The sequence below is a fragment of the Gopherus flavomarginatus genome, chromosome 1, assembly GCF_025201925.1.
Source record: "Gopherus flavomarginatus isolate rGopFla2 chromosome 1, rGopFla2.mat.asm, whole genome shotgun sequence".
In the NCBI taxonomy this organism is placed as follows: domain Eukaryota; kingdom Metazoa; phylum Chordata; order Testudines; family Testudinidae; genus Gopherus; species Gopherus flavomarginatus.
In genome coordinates, this window is record NC_066617.1 from 246,152,098 (window position 1) to 246,172,568 (window position 20,471).

At 39.1% G+C, this 20,471-nt stretch overlaps 1 protein-coding gene across 9 annotated transcripts in view; it reads left to right on the forward strand.

Moving 5' to 3' along the window:
* CYFIP1 (cytoplasmic FMR1 interacting protein 1) overlaps positions 1-20,471 on the forward strand; it is a 143,939-nt gene that overhangs the window by 43,927 nt on the left and 79,541 nt on the right. For 8 of the 9 annotated variants that reach the window (XR_007768726.1, XM_050919346.1, XM_050919307.1 and 5 more), the window contains 12 exons: positions 476-657; positions 2,086-2,182; positions 2,889-3,017; positions 4,972-5,076; positions 5,392-5,483; positions 6,139-6,256; positions 6,857-6,979; positions 10,906-11,031; positions 11,137-11,303; positions 12,672-12,819; positions 14,822-14,975; positions 16,135-16,291. Coding sequence is in view for 8 of the 9 variants with exons in the window: in XM_050919346.1 (XP_050775303.1) it covers positions 476-657; positions 2,086-2,182; positions 2,889-3,017; positions 4,972-5,076; positions 5,392-5,483; positions 6,139-6,256; positions 6,857-6,979; positions 10,906-11,031; positions 11,137-11,303; positions 12,672-12,819; positions 14,822-14,975; positions 16,135-16,291 (1,598 nt within the window). In the remaining variant the exon portion in view is untranslated. Of the gene's footprint in view, positions 1-475; positions 658-2,085; positions 2,183-2,888; positions 3,018-4,971; positions 5,077-5,391; positions 5,484-6,138; positions 6,257-6,856; positions 6,980-10,905; positions 11,032-11,136; positions 11,304-12,671; positions 12,820-14,355; positions 14,504-14,821; positions 14,976-16,134; positions 16,292-20,471 lie in introns of all 9 variants that reach the window. The other variant, XM_050919327.1, reaches the window with a different exon arrangement.

A 20,471-nucleotide genomic window follows, 5' to 3' on the forward strand; every position in this document is an offset into this window, starting at 1 on the left:
CTTTCCAGACTACTGTACCCCTTTCAAGTGTCTGATTTGTCTTGCGTACCCCCAAGTTTCACCTCACCTAAAAATGACTTGCTTACAAAATCAGACACAAAAATATATTAGTGTCACAGCACACTAGTACTGAAAAATTGCTCACTTTCTCATTTTTACCATATCATTATAAAATAAATCAATTGGGATATAAATATTGTACTTACATTTCAGTGTATAGTATATAGGGCAGTATAAACAAGTCATTGTATAAAATTTTAGTTTGTACTATCTTTGCTAGTGCTTTTTATGTAGCCTGTTGTAAAACTAGGCAAATGTCTAGGTGAGTTGATGTACCCCCTGGAAGACCTCTGCCTACCCCCAGGGGTACACATATCCCTGATTGAGAGCCATTGGCTTAGATATTGCAGTGAAAGTAAAACATTGAAACTGTTTCTTTACTAAACTATGGATTTCTGCTCCTTCCCTTCACTAGAGAAATGCAATTGAACGATTCTGTGGGGAGGTGAAGCGCTTATGCCATGCAGAGAGGAGGAAGGATTTTGTATCTGAAGCATATCTGATCACTTTGGGCAAGTTCATCAACATGTTTGCAGTATTAGATGAGCTGAAAAATATGAAGTGCAGTGTGAAGAATGACCACTCTGCCTACAAGCGGTAAGATGTTGTTATAAGAAAGTATTTGTCAAGCTTACTGTTGTTGAAATACAGGAACCTGCACGAGATGGCAGTAGCAGCTCTTTTTACAACACCGGTAATATTTAAATGTAATCCCATCTGCATTAAAAAAAATACCATGAAACTAAAGGTGAACTGACAGAAAAAACTATCTGAGCAAATCTGTTTTCCTTCTGCTCTTCTACAGTAACAGAACAGATTTCCAGGTGTAGACTCTGTCAGCCTATCTTTCATTATGTTTTAAATTTAATGAGAATACATTGTTTGATAAATCTTTTAACTTAGAAATTCTTTCTTTCTAGTTACAGAATTCCCATTTTTAGCATTCACGGTTGAGCTTTTGTCAATGGCCTTTGATCTTGTTGCCCTTAAGGCCTTCTGGCTTTGCTCTGACAGGCCCCTGTGATTTACAGATGAAATGAGATGGGGAGAAGGTTAGAATATCAGGAATGAAACCTCATTCTCATCCTGACACTGCAGCATGTAACATTGATAAAGTCTTATGCTGTGGTAGATGTAGGAAGCAAAGAGAGTGTTTGCTTCCACAACAGCATCTGCAAAGCCTTGTACAGAACAATACCAATAGATCAAGACCTATCCTCACTCAACAAAGGTCTTTGCTTTACTCATGTTTAACTGTAAAGCCTCCATTCAGGGCTGAGGTTTTCTTCCTATGAGGAATTCTTTTTTGTTCTGTGGGTGAAATCCCTTGGATTTTGATAGATCTTCTTTTCCAGAGCAATGTCCTGAGGGGACAGACACTATTCTCTAAAGGCTCGATGTTCAGCTGGTGTAAGTCGGCACTGAATTCCGTGGAGCTATGTCAACCCATACCAGTTGAGAATCTTGTCCTAACTCTCCTTGAGTCACTCACTGGTACGTGAGATGCTGAGGGTGCTTTGATTCATAAACTGTGAATTGTATCTATGGCTATCCCAGCTAGTTAAGACCCATGGGAGCCAGTGAGACTACTGTTAGTGAAGATTGTCACCACCTTTGTAAGAATGGTGTGCCAGTGTTCTCAAAGAGGGTCTGATGAGGCCTCTTAAGAAACCAACTTTTAACATGGACAGTTTTACAAAATTTAAACCTATGTTTGAATCTCACGTTCTCAGAAGAGTGTAACAAAACAAGTCTAGTAGTGTCTGGTGTCCTCTCTTTTGCCTGATCGCAAGTAATTGCAGTCAGATCAACATCACCGATGCAGTTACTATGATCTTGTCTGAGTAATGAATAAAGCATCCGTATTGATTCTTTAAGAGCTGTCATCTACCTTTGACCAAGAGGTAGCGTTGATGTATATGTAGTTTTGATCAGAAGTGGATGGACTTGCTCGTGAGCTGCTCTGCTATAGAGAAATGTTGTTGATTTTTTTCCTTTAACTGGGTTCTTTTTCTCTTTCCAAAGAGCTGCTCAGTTTCTGCGTAAAATGGCTGATCCTCAGTCCATCCAGGAATCCCAGAACCTCTCCATGTTCCTTGCTAATCATAACAAGATTACACAAGTAAGTTTTCATAATCTTACACTAAATGGCAAATATTTTATAAGCTATTAAAAATGCACTCTGTTCTGTAGCGAAACAAGGTAGGTGAGGTAATATCTTTCATTGGACCACTTCTGTTAGTGAGAGACAAGCTTCTGAGTTTACACAGAGCTCTTCTTCAGGTCTGGGAAACTTACTCAGTGTTATAGCTCAATACATGATGGAACAGATTGTTTAGTGTAAGTAGTTAACACACATTTCAAGGGACCATTCAAGGTGAAGTGGTCCGTAAACACCTCTCCAGTCATAGGGAGGAAAGAAAGTGGGAGGAAATACAACGTGGGGAGGGGGAGTTGTTAGTGAGTTATAGATTATTGTAATAAGCCATAAATCCAGTGTCTCTATCCAGTCCATGATTTTTAGTGTCTAGCAAAATTAAGATCCAAGGCTTGTCTTTTGAAAGTGTTCTGTAGGTTTCCTTTGAGGATGAGAACTGATACGTTAGATATAGAGGGATGGGTTTGTGAAAAGTGTTCACCTTCACTCACAGGAGATGTGGTGTTTTTATCTTTTTCCTGTTTCAGTTCATTGGAGAGCATAGTGATTGTCTGGTTTCACACACACAGTTGCTATTGGGATATTTAATGCAGTTCTGTAGTAACTGCTGACATCTTGTGTGTATAAGCAGTAGACTTAATGTTTTTATTTTGTTTATTTTGTCTTCTAGTCTTTACAGCAACAGCTTGAGGTGATTTCTGGCTATGAAGAACTGCTGGCTGATATTGTGAATTTGTGCGTGGACTACTATGAAAATAAAATGTATCTAACACCCAGTGAGAAACACATGCTCTTAAAAGTAAGGTGTTTTTTTAAAGTGTTGCAAAGTTTAACCATAATGGGGAAAGACACAAATACTTGTGAATTTCACTTCAGCCAGTCCTCTGTTTGCCAGAAACAGACAGCCAAATAACTCATAATGATTAATGTGTTTATATAATGTTTTGCCACTTCCTTTTTCCTATATCTCCTCCTTTTCTTCTACATATATCACACACTGCAAATCTTTGATTTTAGGAAGTGTCTAGTTATATTTTGCAGAGATGAAAGTAGAAATAGGGACTTACTGGTACGGGGCTAGGTTGTGGCTGGCTCTGGCCCCCAGAAGGAGTGGGGCCTTGGGCGGAAGGGGCGGGGATGTGGGGGTCAGAGCCAGCCCCAGTCCATCCTGTACCAGTAAGTGCTCTCCCCCACTGGGGTAGCAGCGGCAGTCGGGGGCTCTGGCAGCAGTTTAAAGAGTCCAAGGCTTGGCTGCTGCTATCGCCCCGGGCCCTTTAAACCACTGCCAGAGTCCCCGGCTGCCACTGCTTCCCCCTGCCTCTACTGTCCTGGGCCCTTTAAATAGCCCCCGGAGCCCTAGGGTAGCAGTGGCAGGGCTCCGGTGGCTATTTAAAGGACCCAGGGCAGCTGGAGCCCTGGCACTTTAAATAACATCCAGAGCCCCGCCACCGCTACCCCAGGGCTCCAGCAGTGGGGCTCTGGCAGCAATTTAAAAGGCCTGTGGCTCCAGCTGCTGCTGGGAGCCCCAGGCCCTTGAAATTGCTCCCTGGGGAAGCCATGACGTACCGGCTTACTTTCACCTCTGCTATTTTGTACATATTGGAGATGATCTAATTGAACTGAAGCCTGGTGTGGAAAAATGTTTCTATAGAGTTTTAGGGAAGGTAAAATTGAACTAATACGTTTTATTTTTAGATATGTAGCATGTTTGGGCAAAAAGAGTGTTTGAAGGTGGCTCTGCATATTGAAACTTCATTTGCCAGTTGTATTACTTCCAGGGACCAGATGGCTTTAGTTATGATTAAACTGAACAGTTGGTAGATAAATGTAGTAGTTTGGAACTTGCATGTGTAATACTGTGGTGGATGAGGGGGAATGTAAAATGTACTTCATTTAAGTATGGTATTTTCGGCTGAAAGTCTCAATAGATGAAATTATATTAAAAAAATATGGAATAGCACTTAAAATGCTTTCAAGTAGGACAAGCTCTTCTGAGGGAATTGGGGTATTTAATCCCCAAAGAACTAGGTACAGTATTTGTCATGTGGATGAGATATGCTGGCACCCTGAAAGAACCATAGAATGTACTGAATATATTATACCTGTAAGGATCTCTAAAGAGCCCATCTGTGCTGAAACATGCACATATATTATGGACTGTAGTTCTGGATTTCTAGTACTAAGTAAGTCCTATTGCCTGTGTAGAATTATAACACTTTGTTATTAATTCCAGAATTTAATCACTTTTTTTTTTGATGCACTGGAGTTCTCCCATTTATAATCTAAACAGAGGGCTATAAAAAAGAAGGAGCTTGACAATGGTTGACCTAAACTTCTGTTATATAACCAACTCTGCATCCGTCATTTTAATAAGAAATAGGAATTTAAATTAAATATCTAAAAAGAGCCACATTCTAATTTAAATGGGATAACATTTTTGTATGTCTAATCTTTATGCATCTAAGCTGCTTTCAGTAAGTCTTGTTTATCAGGCTAATATTAATTTTAAATGCTACACACTGATATCACTGTAAATTTAAAGTATTATAGAAGAATTAAATACATACTCATGAGTCTCATATTTTGTCACTAGGAGTTCTGAAAAGTGCCTGGTGTGCTTTATATGTGTGTGGTTGTGGGTGTGTTAACCAGTTGTGTATTATTATGATAAAGGAACATGGCCTTATCTTCAGCTGAATCACTACCTATGAGCTTGTCTTATGGAAAAGTTATATGGTTTGTACTATTTCCAGGTAATGGGCTTTGGATTGTACCTGATGGATGGAAGTGTCAGTAATATCTATAAACTGGATGCAAAGAAAAGAATAAACTTGACCAAGATAGACAAGTTCTTTAAGGTTGGTTAAGAGAGTAATGTTTTAATTAGAATTTTTAAAGTATTATTTTAATGGTGATTTTTCTCCCATTTAAAATACATAGTATTATACTTCAACCAAATAACGTGATATTTCATGAGTAGATACTCTCAGTTGTTCAAATTTGTACATAGTTTAGTTGGATGACAAAAATAATCTTTAACAAAATAACACTGTTAACTAAGCCAGATAATTTTGAACTTGAAGAGGGTGATTTGTTAGGATGACCAAATAAAATTTAAAAACACTTAAAAATTTGCATTTAATGACTTCATCTGCTTTTTTCCTTGAGTACAGCAGCTGCAAGTGGTCCCGCTGTTTGGCGATATGCAGATTGAACTGGCAAGATACATTAAAACTAGCGCCCACTACGAGGAAAACAAATCCAGGTATGAATGCAGCACAGAACTGGGGAGAGGGGCAGATCCTCATGGTGCAAATTGTCATTGTCCTGGTAAAATCAATGGACCTATGGCAGTTTACCCCAGTTGAGGAACTGTCCCTGGATCACTGTCTTGGGCTATGCTGGGTGTATGCTTGTGATAATATGGGTAATACATTTGGTGGGGAGCATTCTGAAATGCTAAAAGCATAAGGCTAGTGTTTTTTCTTGGCTGTTGTTTAATTTGGCATGTTTGGTAATAGTAGCATGCCCTTTTGTCCTTTTCTGAAGTTATACCATTATGAAATGTTGTAGTCAGGAACACACAGTAACTAACAGGCTTTATAGTTAAACAGGAGTAAACAGAAGACCTTTTTTTAAGGTAGTTGAGTGAGGGATAGATCTTGACCTATTGGTATTGTTCTGCATTGCAACAGCAACCCTTTCATCTTATTAAAAAGGAACATTGTTTGGGCTCAGAAAAACAGCCCATCTCTAAAACGTCTAGGCCAGAGAGAGGGAAGCCATGAACACAAGGCCTAAAAAAAAAAGAGAAGGAAGACGTAAAAGCTGAAAACAGTGGCTCAGTTGTATCACTTATGTGATACCAATTTGTGATGTCTGTAAGGTCAGGATTTATTTTTTCTCGTGTTCTGAAATAGATGGACGTGCACCTCTTCCAGCAGCAGTCCCCAGTACAACATCTGTGAGCAAATGATCCAGATCAGAGAAGATCATATGCGCTTCATTTCAGAACTGGCTCGTTACAGCAACAGTGAGGTAGGTTAATGCTGTCTGTGCCAATTGCACTTGAGTAATGAACATTGCTATAATTAGAAGCGTGAGATGTAAGTAAACCTCAGACTGTGTTAAAATGACCTTACTTAAACACATAGATCTCCTAATGATGTTTTTGCACAAGCTTATAAGAGTGAACTACGTTTGTGTTAGCGTTAATTCTGTATTTGCAGACTTCATCACACTTCTTGCATACCAGTACATTCCAGAACAGGTGGGTTATTTTCTTGGGAATTGCATGTCAAACTCATAGTCTAAGAGCGTATACATAGCTTTATGAATAAAAACAAGTTAGGAGTGCATTCTTCAAAAAAGGCACATCTTCCTCATACTGTATGAGGGCTGTCTGCTTCACTTAGTCTGCTGTAATGTTCTGATGATAAAGGATACAAGTACTTTATCTCTAGAATTTGTGAATTTTTAAGTAAGTAAATATGTGGGCTGAAAAGGCAGTAATTGATGTACTGAATGCAAGATCTAGTGCATATTAACCAGCACCAATCTTTTATTTCCAATAAAAAATGTTTTTTTAGTGCCACACACAATGCATTTAATACTTGTGTTTACTTTATTTTGTTCTAGGTAGTGACTGGGTCTGGCCGTCAAGAAGCTCAGAAAACAGACGCAGAGTATCGAAAACTCTTTGATCTCTCTCTCCAGGGACTACAGCTCCTATCTCAGTGGAGTGCACATGTTATGGAAGTGGTATGTTACCTGGGGAGCAAAACCAGAAAAGGAGGAAGTTTAGGGAGACGAGACAGCTAGATAGTGAGGCTGGGTGGTTTTTGCTTTGATGAAAAATATTTACATGCTCTATCGCCATTTGTTTAGTGGTACTTCTATTTTCAACCAGGGAAGAAAACAAAATGTTTTTTTTCTTGAGATAGTGGCAGTACAACTGTATTAATCAGCTGTCCAAGATGCAATATCTCTCACATCTTCTTTCAGTAGGCTGAACTTATTAAATTTAAGATATAGTGGTCCCCTTTAAGCCAGAACTAGCTATTTTTATTCCGCTTTTGAACATATGTTTTGTGGTTTTAAAGCTTCCTTTATTTTTCTACAATACAACTTTAAATTATCTTTCATAGACTGTATCCCAACACACTTCCCAAAGCGAAAAAGACACCAGATGATATGTGGTATAAATAACAGAAAGCAGTTGTATTTTGACATTTTCTAGTGAATAAATTAAAACATTTAGGGCCTCATCCAAAGGCGACGAAAGTAAATGGAAAGATTCCTATTGGCTTCAGATCAGGCCTTTAGTCATAAGGCTGGTGAACACAGAGAAGAAGGAGGAAAAACATTACAGAGAGCAAGAGAGGGAAATATGAGAGAGGAGGTATAGGAAAGCTCTAATGATCTGTTTTTATTTAAACAACTAATCTTGCTGAAAGTAGATGCCAGCGGGGAAAGGAATTAAAAATCTGCAACTTTGACTTAAATGTAGACAAGGTATTTGTAATGGTGGTAATTAAAAAGAGGATGCTGAAGTACTCCTTTTATTTATTTATTTTTTTAAAATGTCCCTGGCGCGCTCACATTAACACTGCGTGTCCTATCTGTACCATGGTCTAAGCAAGACAACCTAACCCAAGAGCCTAGACAGTCTGCAGGTGGTGGTAGGTGGAACATGTGCTTATGCCTACTTCTATCCTGTAGTGGCAGTCAAGCTGGGTGAAATTTTTCAGTCAAATAGTTTATTAGCTGAAAAATGCAGATTCAGGGAGACTAAAACTATTCATGAATTATGGTTGAATTTGGCCAATCGTTTCGACCGAATAAAAAAAACAAAATTTCAAAAAAGTTGAAATGAAAGGTTTCAATTTTTGTTTCAAAATGGCATGTTTTAAAATTTACCTAGATTTGTCAAAAGGTAAAGAACACGCCCAAAAAAATCCCTAAAAATTTCATTTTGGGTTGAATGAAATATTTTGTTCCATCCTAAATAATTTGTTTTTCAGTTTTTCATTTTTGATCACCAAACCAAAGAATCAACTGTTAGCTCAGATTTAATTGGCGGTGCAAGGCCAGTGGCCTGCCGTATGTAGTGCTTCCATGAATGGTACTATGATAAACACATCCTTGGTTCCTAACCACCTTTTGAGAATTAGGACAGATAAATCGTGTCATTTCTTCCTATGTAATGTATACAAAATCTATCCACCACTTTCTGTTGTGAAAACCTTTAGTTCATGCTTTGATGATCTCCCACTTAGACTACAGCAACCCCTTTTTCTCTGTCCTCCAAAATCCCTCTTGCCTCCCTGGCTTCTGTCTTTACAAATTGCTGCTTCCAAATCATCTCTTTCTCCTGCAAAACAGCTATGTGAGATCTCTGCGACGGGACTCTTTTCTGGCTCTGCATTATCTTCTGGATCAAATTCACACTTTCTATTCGGGTTCTATGCAGCTCTGCTCCTGCCCATATCTTGTCACTGGTTGCTCACTGCTCTTCTGTCTGGTTATATCCCGTGCTGTGCTTTTCTGATTTCTCAACCCCTTATTTCTTACTTGTGCAAGCACTTCACTATTTCCTCCCATGCCTCACCCTCACCCTCTCCAATGCCGAGAATTTCTTTCTGAGCCTGTATACAATCTATCCTGCTACTCCCTTTTCAAATCCCTCCTCAAAATCTTTACCCACATTCTCAACCCCCAACCCTTATTATGTAAGTAGAGTACAAATAAGTAAAAAAGTCCCAAACAGGCATATTGTGCCATCTTAACACCACAAACTAGTTTACGCGTGTTCCATCCTCTTGCCTACTATTTTCTACTGGGATCCTCTTTGTTGTACCCAACTTAAATTGCACGACAAGAATTGTTTCTCTTAACTTGCTGTGAAAAATGTAACGTGACTCCATGGCACTTAATATGGGGCTGGAATGAGCCCATGGGGCTGGGAGTGATTCAAAACAAATTTCTTGGAAAGATTTTTTTTGTCTCCCAAATAATACCCCAGCTGTTCTGAGACAAGTATAAACTCTATTCTGTCCAAAGTGCAAAATAGCAATATTTATATTCAGCTTTGTAGTCCCAGTATGCCCGTACAGTGTTTGCCAAAGTTATGCCTAGAGGAACAGCTCACTAGGTCTTTCTCATTTCGTTGATTAGAGTTTATTCAAAACTCACTGCATTCTCTAGGCTTCTCAGAATCAGAAGTGATTAGATTTAAGTTTAAAAATGTGAAACCCACAATCAAGTTGAGAATAGAGGATGTTAATAAGCAAATGGATATAGAAATTGTTTCTCTTTCAAATATCACCTTGATTACCCCCCTGTCAAAAAGACTCATGGGTTTGCCAGATATTTAGATAGTTTATGTAAATAGCATGCTAAGGAGGGCCTTTACAGCTTTCCATTTTAAATCCAAGCAAATGGCTTACTTAGACAGCCAATATACTGGCACTGAGAAATGTAACCATCGCTGTCCCTGCAGTTTAGGGTAGCTGGAAGACCTACTCCGTGATCAGTTACATTGTAATCTGTATTGTCACTTGAGGTCAAAATGATTTTCAGTGTTTTGTCCTGGATGTCTTTTTCTATGACCTCTCAGGAAATAGAGTGTTTCTTAGGAACTGACAATGTACCTGTGATCCAAGTGTTTGTTCTGTTTGCATGGGCAGCCACTCAGATAAGGAGAAGGCAAGTGGCATGTTGATTATGTATGGTTTGATGGTATCTGGCTTTTAAAAAAAATCTTTAAGTATTTTAACATTTTATAATTTTAGGTTTAGTTTTAAGTTTTATTGTAATACTTTTTGGTGTTTTGTGCATTGGCCTAAGGCTAAGTTACTATTAATAAACTTTGCTTTGGCACTTGGTATTTTAACCCATAATAATGTCTTATACAGCACTATAATCTGTCTACCACTCAAGTTGTAGTAGGTGTTGCAACTCAGTTCTTGTTGCTAAAATTAAAGTTGTGGAAAACTGGATAAGTAAGTAAATAGAATTTTCCAGTTAACATAATTAATTGATATGATCAATTCCTGCTAAAACTCAGTATTGGAACATCTTGCACTATGTTAGTGTGCTATTTTGATCCTGGCACCTGAACAGGACACGCTTCTCTTGAAATATTGCATTTTCAGAGTCACAGACAAAATCAATCTCTGTCTTTTTTTTCTCTCTCTCTTTTCTAAGTGCTAATAGAAATCAGCAAGTCTTTTTGGCTTCAAACTGACTTTAAAATCTAAACAGTCAGTCATTTCAAAATCTTCTCTTTACACTTGTTTTTGCATTTGAGGCGTTTTTCTCGGTTCTGTGTAGGTGAAATGAAGACAGGTTTTTACTTACGTTAATCTTCATTAAAAAGTTAGACCATATCACAAGCTGAGAATTTCTTATTTTCTTTGAATTAATGTAGTGTAGAGATATATGTCCGAAAGAGCTTTTAGGAAGTAGTGAATATGGCAAGTGATTTCTGTCAGGAGTTTTAGAACTTACAGTACTCTTCTAAAACCATGCAGTATCATATCATCAACTATTACTTAGAATGATGGAATGTCTTATTAGAATAAAACCTGCATTACAGGTAGGATGTCCTGTGGTCTTTTTGTGTTATTTCTCAATCTTTTCTTTTCTTCCATATATCTTTCTTCACCTACCTGTGTGAATTGCAGTATTCATGGAAACTGGTACATCCAACTGACAAATACTCCAATAAAGATTGCCCTGACAATGCAGAAGAGTATGAAAGAGCAACACGATACAATTATACTAGTGAAGAGAAGTTTGCCTTGGTTGAGGTAAAAAAAACTTTTCCCCTTTATAGAGATTTGGCCTTTTTCATTCTTCTCCCTTCCCTTTATTTATATTTTTTTAAAAAAAATCTATCTATTTTCTCCCTACAGGTTATTGCCATGATCAAAGGTCTTCAGGTGCTGATGGGGAGAATGGAAAGTGTCTTTAACCATGCCATACGTCATACCATTTATGCTGCTCTTCAGGACTTCTCCCAGGTTACACTGAGAGAACCATTAAGACAGGCCATAAAAAAGAAGAAAAACGTAATTCAGAGGTAGTGTTAACATTTTCACACAATGTCCTGTATTCCTTCTCCCATATTTTAGTAGTTAAATATTGTCTAATGCTAACATTCGTATTTCAAAGGCAACCACCACCATTGCTCATAGTTTGAATGTCAAAAAATTAGCTTTGCTGACTACATGTTAGTCTAAAACAACCTGCTCGGTGCTGATTACTTTAAGATAAGAGAACTAGAATGGTTAACAACATGTCACCTTTAAACCTTTTAATTCTACCATTACCATTAATGGTATATGTTGTCTTGCTTTTTATTTTAAAGAGAAACTGGGGGCAACTTTCTGATGATTCCAGTACTACTACTACTTGTTCTTCTATATGGCTCGTCCTTCTTCTCTGTCTCTTCATCCTAACCCCCACCACCACAAAAAAAGAAAAGAAAAAGAAAAAAAAGCCGTCTGTCTTTCCCCTCAACTTTTCCTGCTCTCTTCATCTCCCCCTGCTCAATCTTCTATACTGTGGTCAGAGCCATCCTTAACCTTGTTTTTGTCTCTCCAGCTGTTGCCTTTCCTCACGACATGTTGTACCTTTTTGATTTACTCCCATCCATTGCTGAGTGCCTTGCAAGATTCTTGTGGGTGAGACCCTTGACTGGTCATGCTACCGCTAAACTCCACATCCACAAAAATACCATCCCAAACAAATGAATGAAATGTTCAGATTATTCCAGATTTTAAGATTGCAAGTAGATTCTTACACTGGTTTTTTCTGGTGACTTTCATATTCCTTATGTAAATCTGTTGTAGTCTGAGGTTTTCTGGGTGTGGAAACAGAAAAGTGTTTCTCGAGCCATTAAAATAACATTTTTCAGAAATGTTTAAATGTGGGAGGTGGAGTTCACTTGATCACTCAGTACACTATGAGCAATGCTTAGATGGTTTTTGAGAAGTACTCATATTCCAATTCAGTACTTAGAATTGTAACTGAAGAGCATCATAATATTGGATGACCACTGCCACACCTATGCAAACCTTTAAGAGATTATTTTTTCAGAATTTTTCTTAGAATTTTAAAAAGTATTGTGCATTACCAAAATATTTTATAAGCAGAAGCTTTCTTTATTATCGGTGTTCTTCAAATCTGATTCGTTTGATGGTAAATTCTAATGTTATATTGAATTTGCATCTGTGCTATACATCCCAAAGTCAATAATATACATGTATGTCATGCTAAAGGTATCTATCAATGATGGAAAAAACAAATGCTGTCAGAGTATGACTCGAAAATATAAATTTGAGTGATAAAATATCACCCCTCTAGAAACTTTGCTTCAACATGCTTGTGGCTCTGAAATAAGCATTTATATTTGTTTGGGTGCTAAAGCATTTTGGATTGTATCTAGTGTTCTTCAGGCCATCAGAAAGACAGTTTGTGACTGGGAAGCAGGACATGAACCATTTAATGACCCGGCACTAAGAGGAGAGAAAGACCCCAAAAGTGGTTTTGACATCAAAGTTCCAAGGCGAGCAGTGGGACCCTCCAGTACCCAGGTATTTTCTGTTCTTCTTGTATGATAGCCATAGTATTAGCATCACTGATTAACATAGAAATCTCTTCACTACTGAGCCCTGTTAAAAGCTGGAGTGGATTTAGGTTACTCACAAGTTATACTTAAAAATTATATACATTTTAAAGTATAAATCCACTATAAATCTGAATTAGTTAAAATTCTCTATCTGGGATGCTTTCACTTTCATTTTGTACCCTAATGTATTCTTTTCCCAAAGGTTCCACTTCCATACTTTTGATCTTGTTCCAAGGGAATGCCACATTTTAAAGCTGTGCCTTTTTAAATGTTCAAACTTCTTCTATTTTTGAAATGACTGGACCCTTTCCTGGCTGGCTCCTCCTTCCAGACTAAATTGTTCTTGTTGTTTTTTAAACTCCTTAACTGTGTAGGTCCTTGCTATATTTTAGACTTGCATTCTTGAACTTCGTCCTGGTGGATATTTGTGCTGACCCCACCTCTCTTTCCAGCACTGTGTCTTAAGTCCGTAATGTCTTGTGCTTTTGCCATGGTGGTCCATAGAGTGCAGAATTCCACCTTGAAATCCATCTAATCTTCTTTCTCTCTCTGCTGTTAAACAGCATAATTTTTTCCAAGATGTTCTTTATAATAACCACTGTTATCCCATATTTAGAAGCTTGTCCCTTCTCTGTTTTCTAGATGGGATCCCTCTTTATCTTTTCTGTTTGCCGTTTTGAGGGAAGTTTGTATAGTAGCGCGTTTATGATTGATACATTACTGCACAGTGCTCTGAGCAAACTGGGACATGAAAACGAGTGGAATTATGGTATATCAGTGAAATACTGTGATTCCTAAAATCTTGGGGTGAAGTTGGGGAAGAGCCTGTTTAGGGAGTGCTTTTATATTAATCATGGGTGACTGAGTTAGGTTTAAAAAATTGTCTGGAAAAACGTTTAAATATCTAATGAAAATTTTGTTTCAGTAAATGGAATCAGTACAATGCTTTATTCTAATAATAATTCTCTTTTTTTAAAATCACCACCAATGTTTTTTCTTACTCTTGGTATGTTTAGGGGGCTTTATTTCACTGGTTGTGGCAAGATCATTAAAATACACTGTTCTGTCTGCTGTCTATTGTGACCTGTTTATCTTTGCTGAGGTGGGGAAACAAATTACAGCAATTCCTTGGATTTCAGTTCTGTCAATTTTATGTAATTTCAAAATAATTCACTGGATTTACTACTTAGAAATTTTTGTGAAAAAACTGAGAAGCAGCTAGTCTCTTATGACCAGATTCAGCTCTCATTTAAGTCAGTGAGAGCCTTTCCATTGACTTAAATGAGCATTGTATTGGACCCTCACAGAACAATGAGGCCAAATGAAGAAACTTGCCTACTTTAGAAGTGGATGTTTCCCTCTGCATGCTTACTGTATTGTTTTTCATCCCTTAACACACTAACACACACTTTTTCTGCTTCTGTTTCCCCTTCCTTATTTACCCACATGTTGTATTAACTGTTTCTCTCCCCCCTGCCTCTCCTTGTCTGTTGGTTTTTAGCTCTACATGGTTCGCACTATGACAGAGTCCTTAAACTCTGCTGAGCTGTTGAAGCAGCTCAAGTCTCTTGGAATGGAAAAGCTATTGCATGTGATAAACAAGTTTCTGAGGCAGTCCTACATCTATCCGCCTCTTTTAAACTTTGGTGGTAAGATATTACGTATTATTTTTATTTGTGGCAAGTGAACTGTTCCACTGCAAATTATCTATTGCTTTATATTAATGCAGACTCCCTTTACGTGGAAAGCTTTCTGGCTAGGCATTTATATTGGCATTAACTTTTGGTTGGAGCATTTATCTTTTTCCCAAAGGAGAAAGGCATGGCTCTTGCTGAAATTTTACTAGGTTTCAGTTTGAAGTGGAGCAGTCACTTTCTTGATAGTATTTTTCAGTGTTGCTCAACTAATGTACCATGTGTATTTTCCTTTTTTCCTTTCCACCACAAATGTTTCCTTTAATGATACAGCTTTACATGGTGAGAACTATGTTAGAGTCTCTCATTGCTGACAAAAGTGGTTCCAAGAAAACCTTGAGAAGTAGCCTTGAGGGGCCCACCATATTGGACATAGAAAAATTTCATCGCGAGTCTTTCTTCTACACTCATTTGATAAATTTCAGTGGTAAGATACGTAGATGATCAGTGTCCAGCTTAGCATGTCCTAACACCTTTAGCGTGCCCTGGAAAATGTTTCCGATTACCTAAGCCAGTTAGATCTGGTTTGTTTATCTAAAACATTGCCCTGTCAGAACTTTTTGAGATACAAAAGAAAGATTCACCTAAATGCTTTTTGTTTTTTTCCCTTTTATGCATTTGTTTTAATGGGCTGTATTTTTTTTATTGTTACTTTATATTTTTGTATAATAAAGACACAACATCAAACCTGTTTAAATAAATAGCAAAAATTTAAGAACTTTATTTTTTTTAGAAGACACACCAAGTCCCTAGTAGTGGTAAATCTGGTATTGATTAGCTACCCCTCTGTATTCTGTCAGTTGTAATCGGAAACATGTTATCCTAATGGATTCACCTACTGACATTAACTGTATCTAGTCTTTGTCATCACCATGTTGTGTTGTCTTTCATCTTTTTATTTTTCTGGAACCCTTAGCTCTCAAAGGAGAGGCGCCTGTTAGTTCCAGTACTAACGCTTTCCATAAACAGCACCGTGTTTATTAGAAAATGTTAAAGTAAAAAGTTCATTCTTGTTTTGGTTCTCTAGCATTCTGAAAACATTGCCTATGGTGTGTCTGTTACTTGGAGAGACTAAGGAATCTCTCAGCATCTCAAAATTATCTTCCCTTATTCCAGACTCTCCCTCAAGAGTTCAGATAATTCTCTGCCCTTCTAATCTGCAAGGATCATATGGGGCCAGTCAATTCTACTGCTTAATCAGATGGATGGAATAAAAATGATGGCCACAAGATGCTCCAGCCTTCCTTCTCCCCGAGCTGAAAGCATTGATTTTACAGCACTTTGAGCCCCTGCTGGAGAATTAAACTTAGCTCTCCTCCAGGGTGGTATAATATACTTTTGCCACTAAACCAGTGGGCTGGCCCACTTTGGCAATATTTTCTGTAATAAAACACTTGAGCTTTTGTGTGTGTTCATAACTATTTTAAAAACCTAACAGGTTTTACATTTGAATTTGATTTACCTGTAGCTCTAGTGACTCACCTGCTTCGTAGTTTCACATTTACCATCATAATCACATTTTTTTGTTTTGTTCCTAACATGCTTCTCATATGAGAAGAATAATGGCTTGTCATTTATTCTGAAAGAAACCTTGCAGCAATGCTGTGACCTGTCCCAGTTGTGGTTCAGAGAATTCTTCTTAGAACTCACGATGGGAAGAAGAATCCAGTTCCCCATTGAGATGTCTATGCCTTGGATTTTGACCGACCACATTCTGGAGACAAAAGAGGCATCAATGATGGAGTAAGATCTATGTGTGCTCTTCTTTTGCGTCATTTTAAATACCATTGTATTATAAAGTTAGTGCCTTCACTGATGTTAACAAGTTGTTGCTAAGATAGTATTGCAAACGTAATTCTTTAATGATACTGTTTCCTGGATTCCTACTTTCATCTCTGCACTCTAGTGTGAGTTCCCCTGACTCTCAACGATTTTGGTTCTTTGAGGCACAGGCAGGCCAGCCTTATTCTGAGAGCCACACTCAGTGCTTCTCTGCCCCCTCTAGAACATAAAGTTTCCAGGTGAAATCCTAACCCTATCAAAGTTAATGGCAACACTTGTATTGCCTTCAGAGCAGCCAGGATTTAACTCTGTTCCTTAATGAATGGAAAGCAAATAGCTCTCTGCACTAGAAACGTAACAAACACCAAAGAATGTTAGGACAACATCTTCGGAAAAAAATGTAATTGAAAATGTACCCTGTTCTGAGGTGGATCAGTAGGAGTCAGCCTATACAGTGTCTTCAGAGAAATAGAATGGCAGATGAACAATTATTTATTCTCAGTATTCTGAGTGTATGTGCAAGGAAAAAGAAAATGAAGCTAAATTATCTTATTTGTTTCCATCTCTTTTTGAGACAAAGCTGATAGCAGTATTTTAATGCTTTTCATTTCTGTGGCTTCCTATTTGCTCCTATTCCCTGTGGGGGCCAATCGTGCAATGGCCAGAAAAGTTGATCTTGTGTGGTCTGAAAGGTCTTCCCCTCCACACATTTAAATTGTCATGCTTAGTAAAAACAATAGCTTGGGAAATGTTTTGGAGATGTGGGATACCAAGTGTTAAATTCTGAGGTTTGTATGGTAGTGGTCTCTGCTGTCTCCTGCTGCTATCTGCTTGACTGTGTTCAAGAGGGCCAGCGTTCTCTGGAGTCTGTCATGCAGGTCACACAAATGCCTGGATCAGGCCTCTGGACCGGATGTTTGGCACTGTTGCCCTGACTGGTCATTCCTTTCTAGAGAATTTAGTAGTCAGATTTTTTTGTGGCATGGTACATTGCAGGTCATAGATCTGCTTGCCTTCTGTATTTTTAATCTTCTCAGTCTAAACTACAAATAATTTTTTCAATGATCAAGTATTTTTGTTGTTATATTTACAAAGAAGCATTTCATAAACTATGAATATTTGTTCTTCGAGTACGTGTCAGTGCAGATCCCACGGTAGGCGTGCATGGGCCCAAGATCAGAATTTTCTGAGTAGCTGTGCCCCTCAAGGCAGCGTCTGCACCCTGTGCCTCCCAGGACCCCATTCAAGGGTATAAAAGAATAAAGAGGGGAGTGTCTTCAGTTCTCTCTTACTGTCCACGGAAGTGAGATGGAACCTGAGGAGTGTCCGATCTCCTACTCACTTCAAGCTCTGTTTCTAACCTAGTTTTATGAAAAAAAAATCCTTCTTCAACTCTTACCTTGTTAATTTTTTCTTTGGCCATCTCCTCCGAAAGAGAGGGCACTCCCGCATAGTCCCTTATACAGCATGGCAGGTACTTGACACTAACCACCGTGGCAGGTGCCAAAACCTTATGGTTTAATCCCTATTTGTCCAACAAAGAACTTGTCCTGCTGGTTGACTGGCATCGCCAATGCCTTTTCTGTTTTGGGGAAAACCACAAATGAGTGGTGTGTAAATCCTTCTGACTGAGTGCTCCCAAGTCGAGGGATGTGCAGCTAAAACTCCACCTGCTTGAGTAATCAGTGTGCATCACCTCAGACCCAGAGGAGACATCCAACTCCAAACAACCCAAGGGGGTCATCCCTCAGTAAAAACTCCTCTGAGTAGACTTTTGAGCTTACAGACCTGAAGAAGAGCTCTCTGTAAGCTCAAAAGCTTGTCTCTCTCATCAACAGAAATTGGTCCAATCAAAGATATTACCTCATCCACCTTATCTCTCTAATATCCTGGGACTAACATGGCTCCAACTACACTTCATAGAATTTTGAATAAGGGATTATTTGTGAGGTGGCAGCTTTTAGTGTGTTTTCAGGAGACAGACCAAAAAAAACCCCAAAACTAAAATTGCTAGAGTTGCAATAAAATTGCTAGAGTTGGCAGTACGGCTATCTGTCCACCCACAGGAAGTACCCAAGATTCATGGTGGGATCAAATCATTACCAGTATGAAGTCTTCCATTTTGACTCTTCATGATACCACGGGTCTTCACAGAACGTGTTGTGAATGTCTAAGGTGATGTGGCATCTACACGTAATTGGACAACTGGCTGATCAGAAGCAGGTGAGAGTAGAAGAAGTCATCAGGCTGGGACTGTGCTCTATCTGTATTCACCTGGCTGGGTCTCCTAGTGACCTGTAAAAAACCTGACATTTACCTCGCTTCAGATGATAAAGTTCAAAGAAGTCCTGGTTGCCTACAGATCAGGAAAAGCCTCTACAGAGACTCAAACTCCAGCTGACATCAGAACCAGCACAGTATGAATATGCCTCACAGTGCTAGGTCACACATTGGCTTGCATGTACATGACGCCACTTGCCAGACTTCGCCTATGCCCTCTTCAGCTCTGACTTAGGACAGTTTTTTCTCTGGGGAAACACCCAATAGACAAGGAGGTCATAGTACCTCATCATGTCACTGCTGAACTTCCTTGGTGGTTAGAATCCACAAATGTGAAAAGGGGTGTGTGTCTCCTTTTCAGTTCCCTCTCTAACAAAGACACTAATTAAATGTGTGTCAGGGACAGGTAGGGGAGTTCACTTGAACCATCTATAGATCCAAGCAACTTGGACCCTAAGTGACATATGGCTACCTGTGAAGGTCCTAATGCTCAGAGCCATCAGACTAGCCTGCATGGCTTTCCTGCCGGTCCTCCAAAACTCAATAATGTAGAGCTTCAGACAGCACGACAGCTATGCACTACATAGACAAGCAAGTGGGTGTCTGCTCCTTGCCCTTTGCCCTTGAAGCCATCAACTTCTGCAGTTGGTGCCATCAGAACAGGGTACCTCTGAGAGGCCCTTAGCCTCCTGGTAGCCGGCAACAGCTTAGCAGAATTCCTGAGGCAGTCAGTGACCACCCACAAATGCTCATTGCACAGATCCACCACGGAGGTAATAATCCATCAGTGGGGATTCCCCATGGTACACATGCGCACTGCCAAGAACAGTGCAAAACTTTTGTTCTAGAGGATGCCTGAGTCCAAGTTCACTGCTGGATACCTTCCTCCTACTGAAGAACAAAGAGTTGCTGTACAACTTCCCACCCGTTCCCCAGATTTCCAGGGGGATTTCCAAGATCAAATGAGACAAAGCCATGATCATCCTGGTGGCTATGTACTGGCCAAGGCAGTTCTGGCTGACAGATCTTCTGCAGATGTCCATTCAGCCTTTTGATATGGCTCCTAGACCATTTGGATCAGATCTTGCAGTATTACAGCCAGATACTCCACACAGATCTGAAGTCACTGAACGTTACGGTGCATGTTTTGCCTGGCTGAATGCTATGGATAGGTATTGCTCCTTTCCAAGATACAAAGCAGGAAGAATTTACTGGAAAAATTTTTCAAAATGGATGGGGTTCTTAATATGGGAAGCCCAAAAAGGACTGGGCCCAGTACAGGCCTCTGTACTGAAGATGCTTGACGACCTACTACACTTCAGGCAGGCGGTCTTTGGCTCAGCTCAGTTGGAGTCCACCTTGGAGTGATTTCAGCTTGTCAATTATCTGTACAGTCGTGCTTGGTCTTCTCTCACCCCATGTATAGAAGAGCTTTAAAGGTCTATTACACAGTTATCCAGCAGTCAGAGAACCCCCTCCTGCCTGGAACCTCGATATAGTCCTTCTGAGATGCATGGAGCCTCTCACTGAGCCTCCCTCAGAATGCTCCTTACACCTCTTTACTCTGAAGATGGTCTTCCTAGTTGTTATCACTTTGAGTGAGCTTCAGACACTATAGCTAACCCCCATCCCACAACATTTCAAAGGGAAAAGATGTTGCTAAGACCTCACCTGAAACTCATTCTCAGAATGACATCAGAATCTCATCTGAACCAATCCATCAACTTACCTGTCGTCTTTGTCACTGGGAGAAGAGAAGTTAAACAGACTGGGCATATCTAGAGGTCCCCTTTTATTATATTGACAGGACCAAACAATTCAAATTGTTGCCCCATCTGTTTCTGGCTGAAACAGGATATTC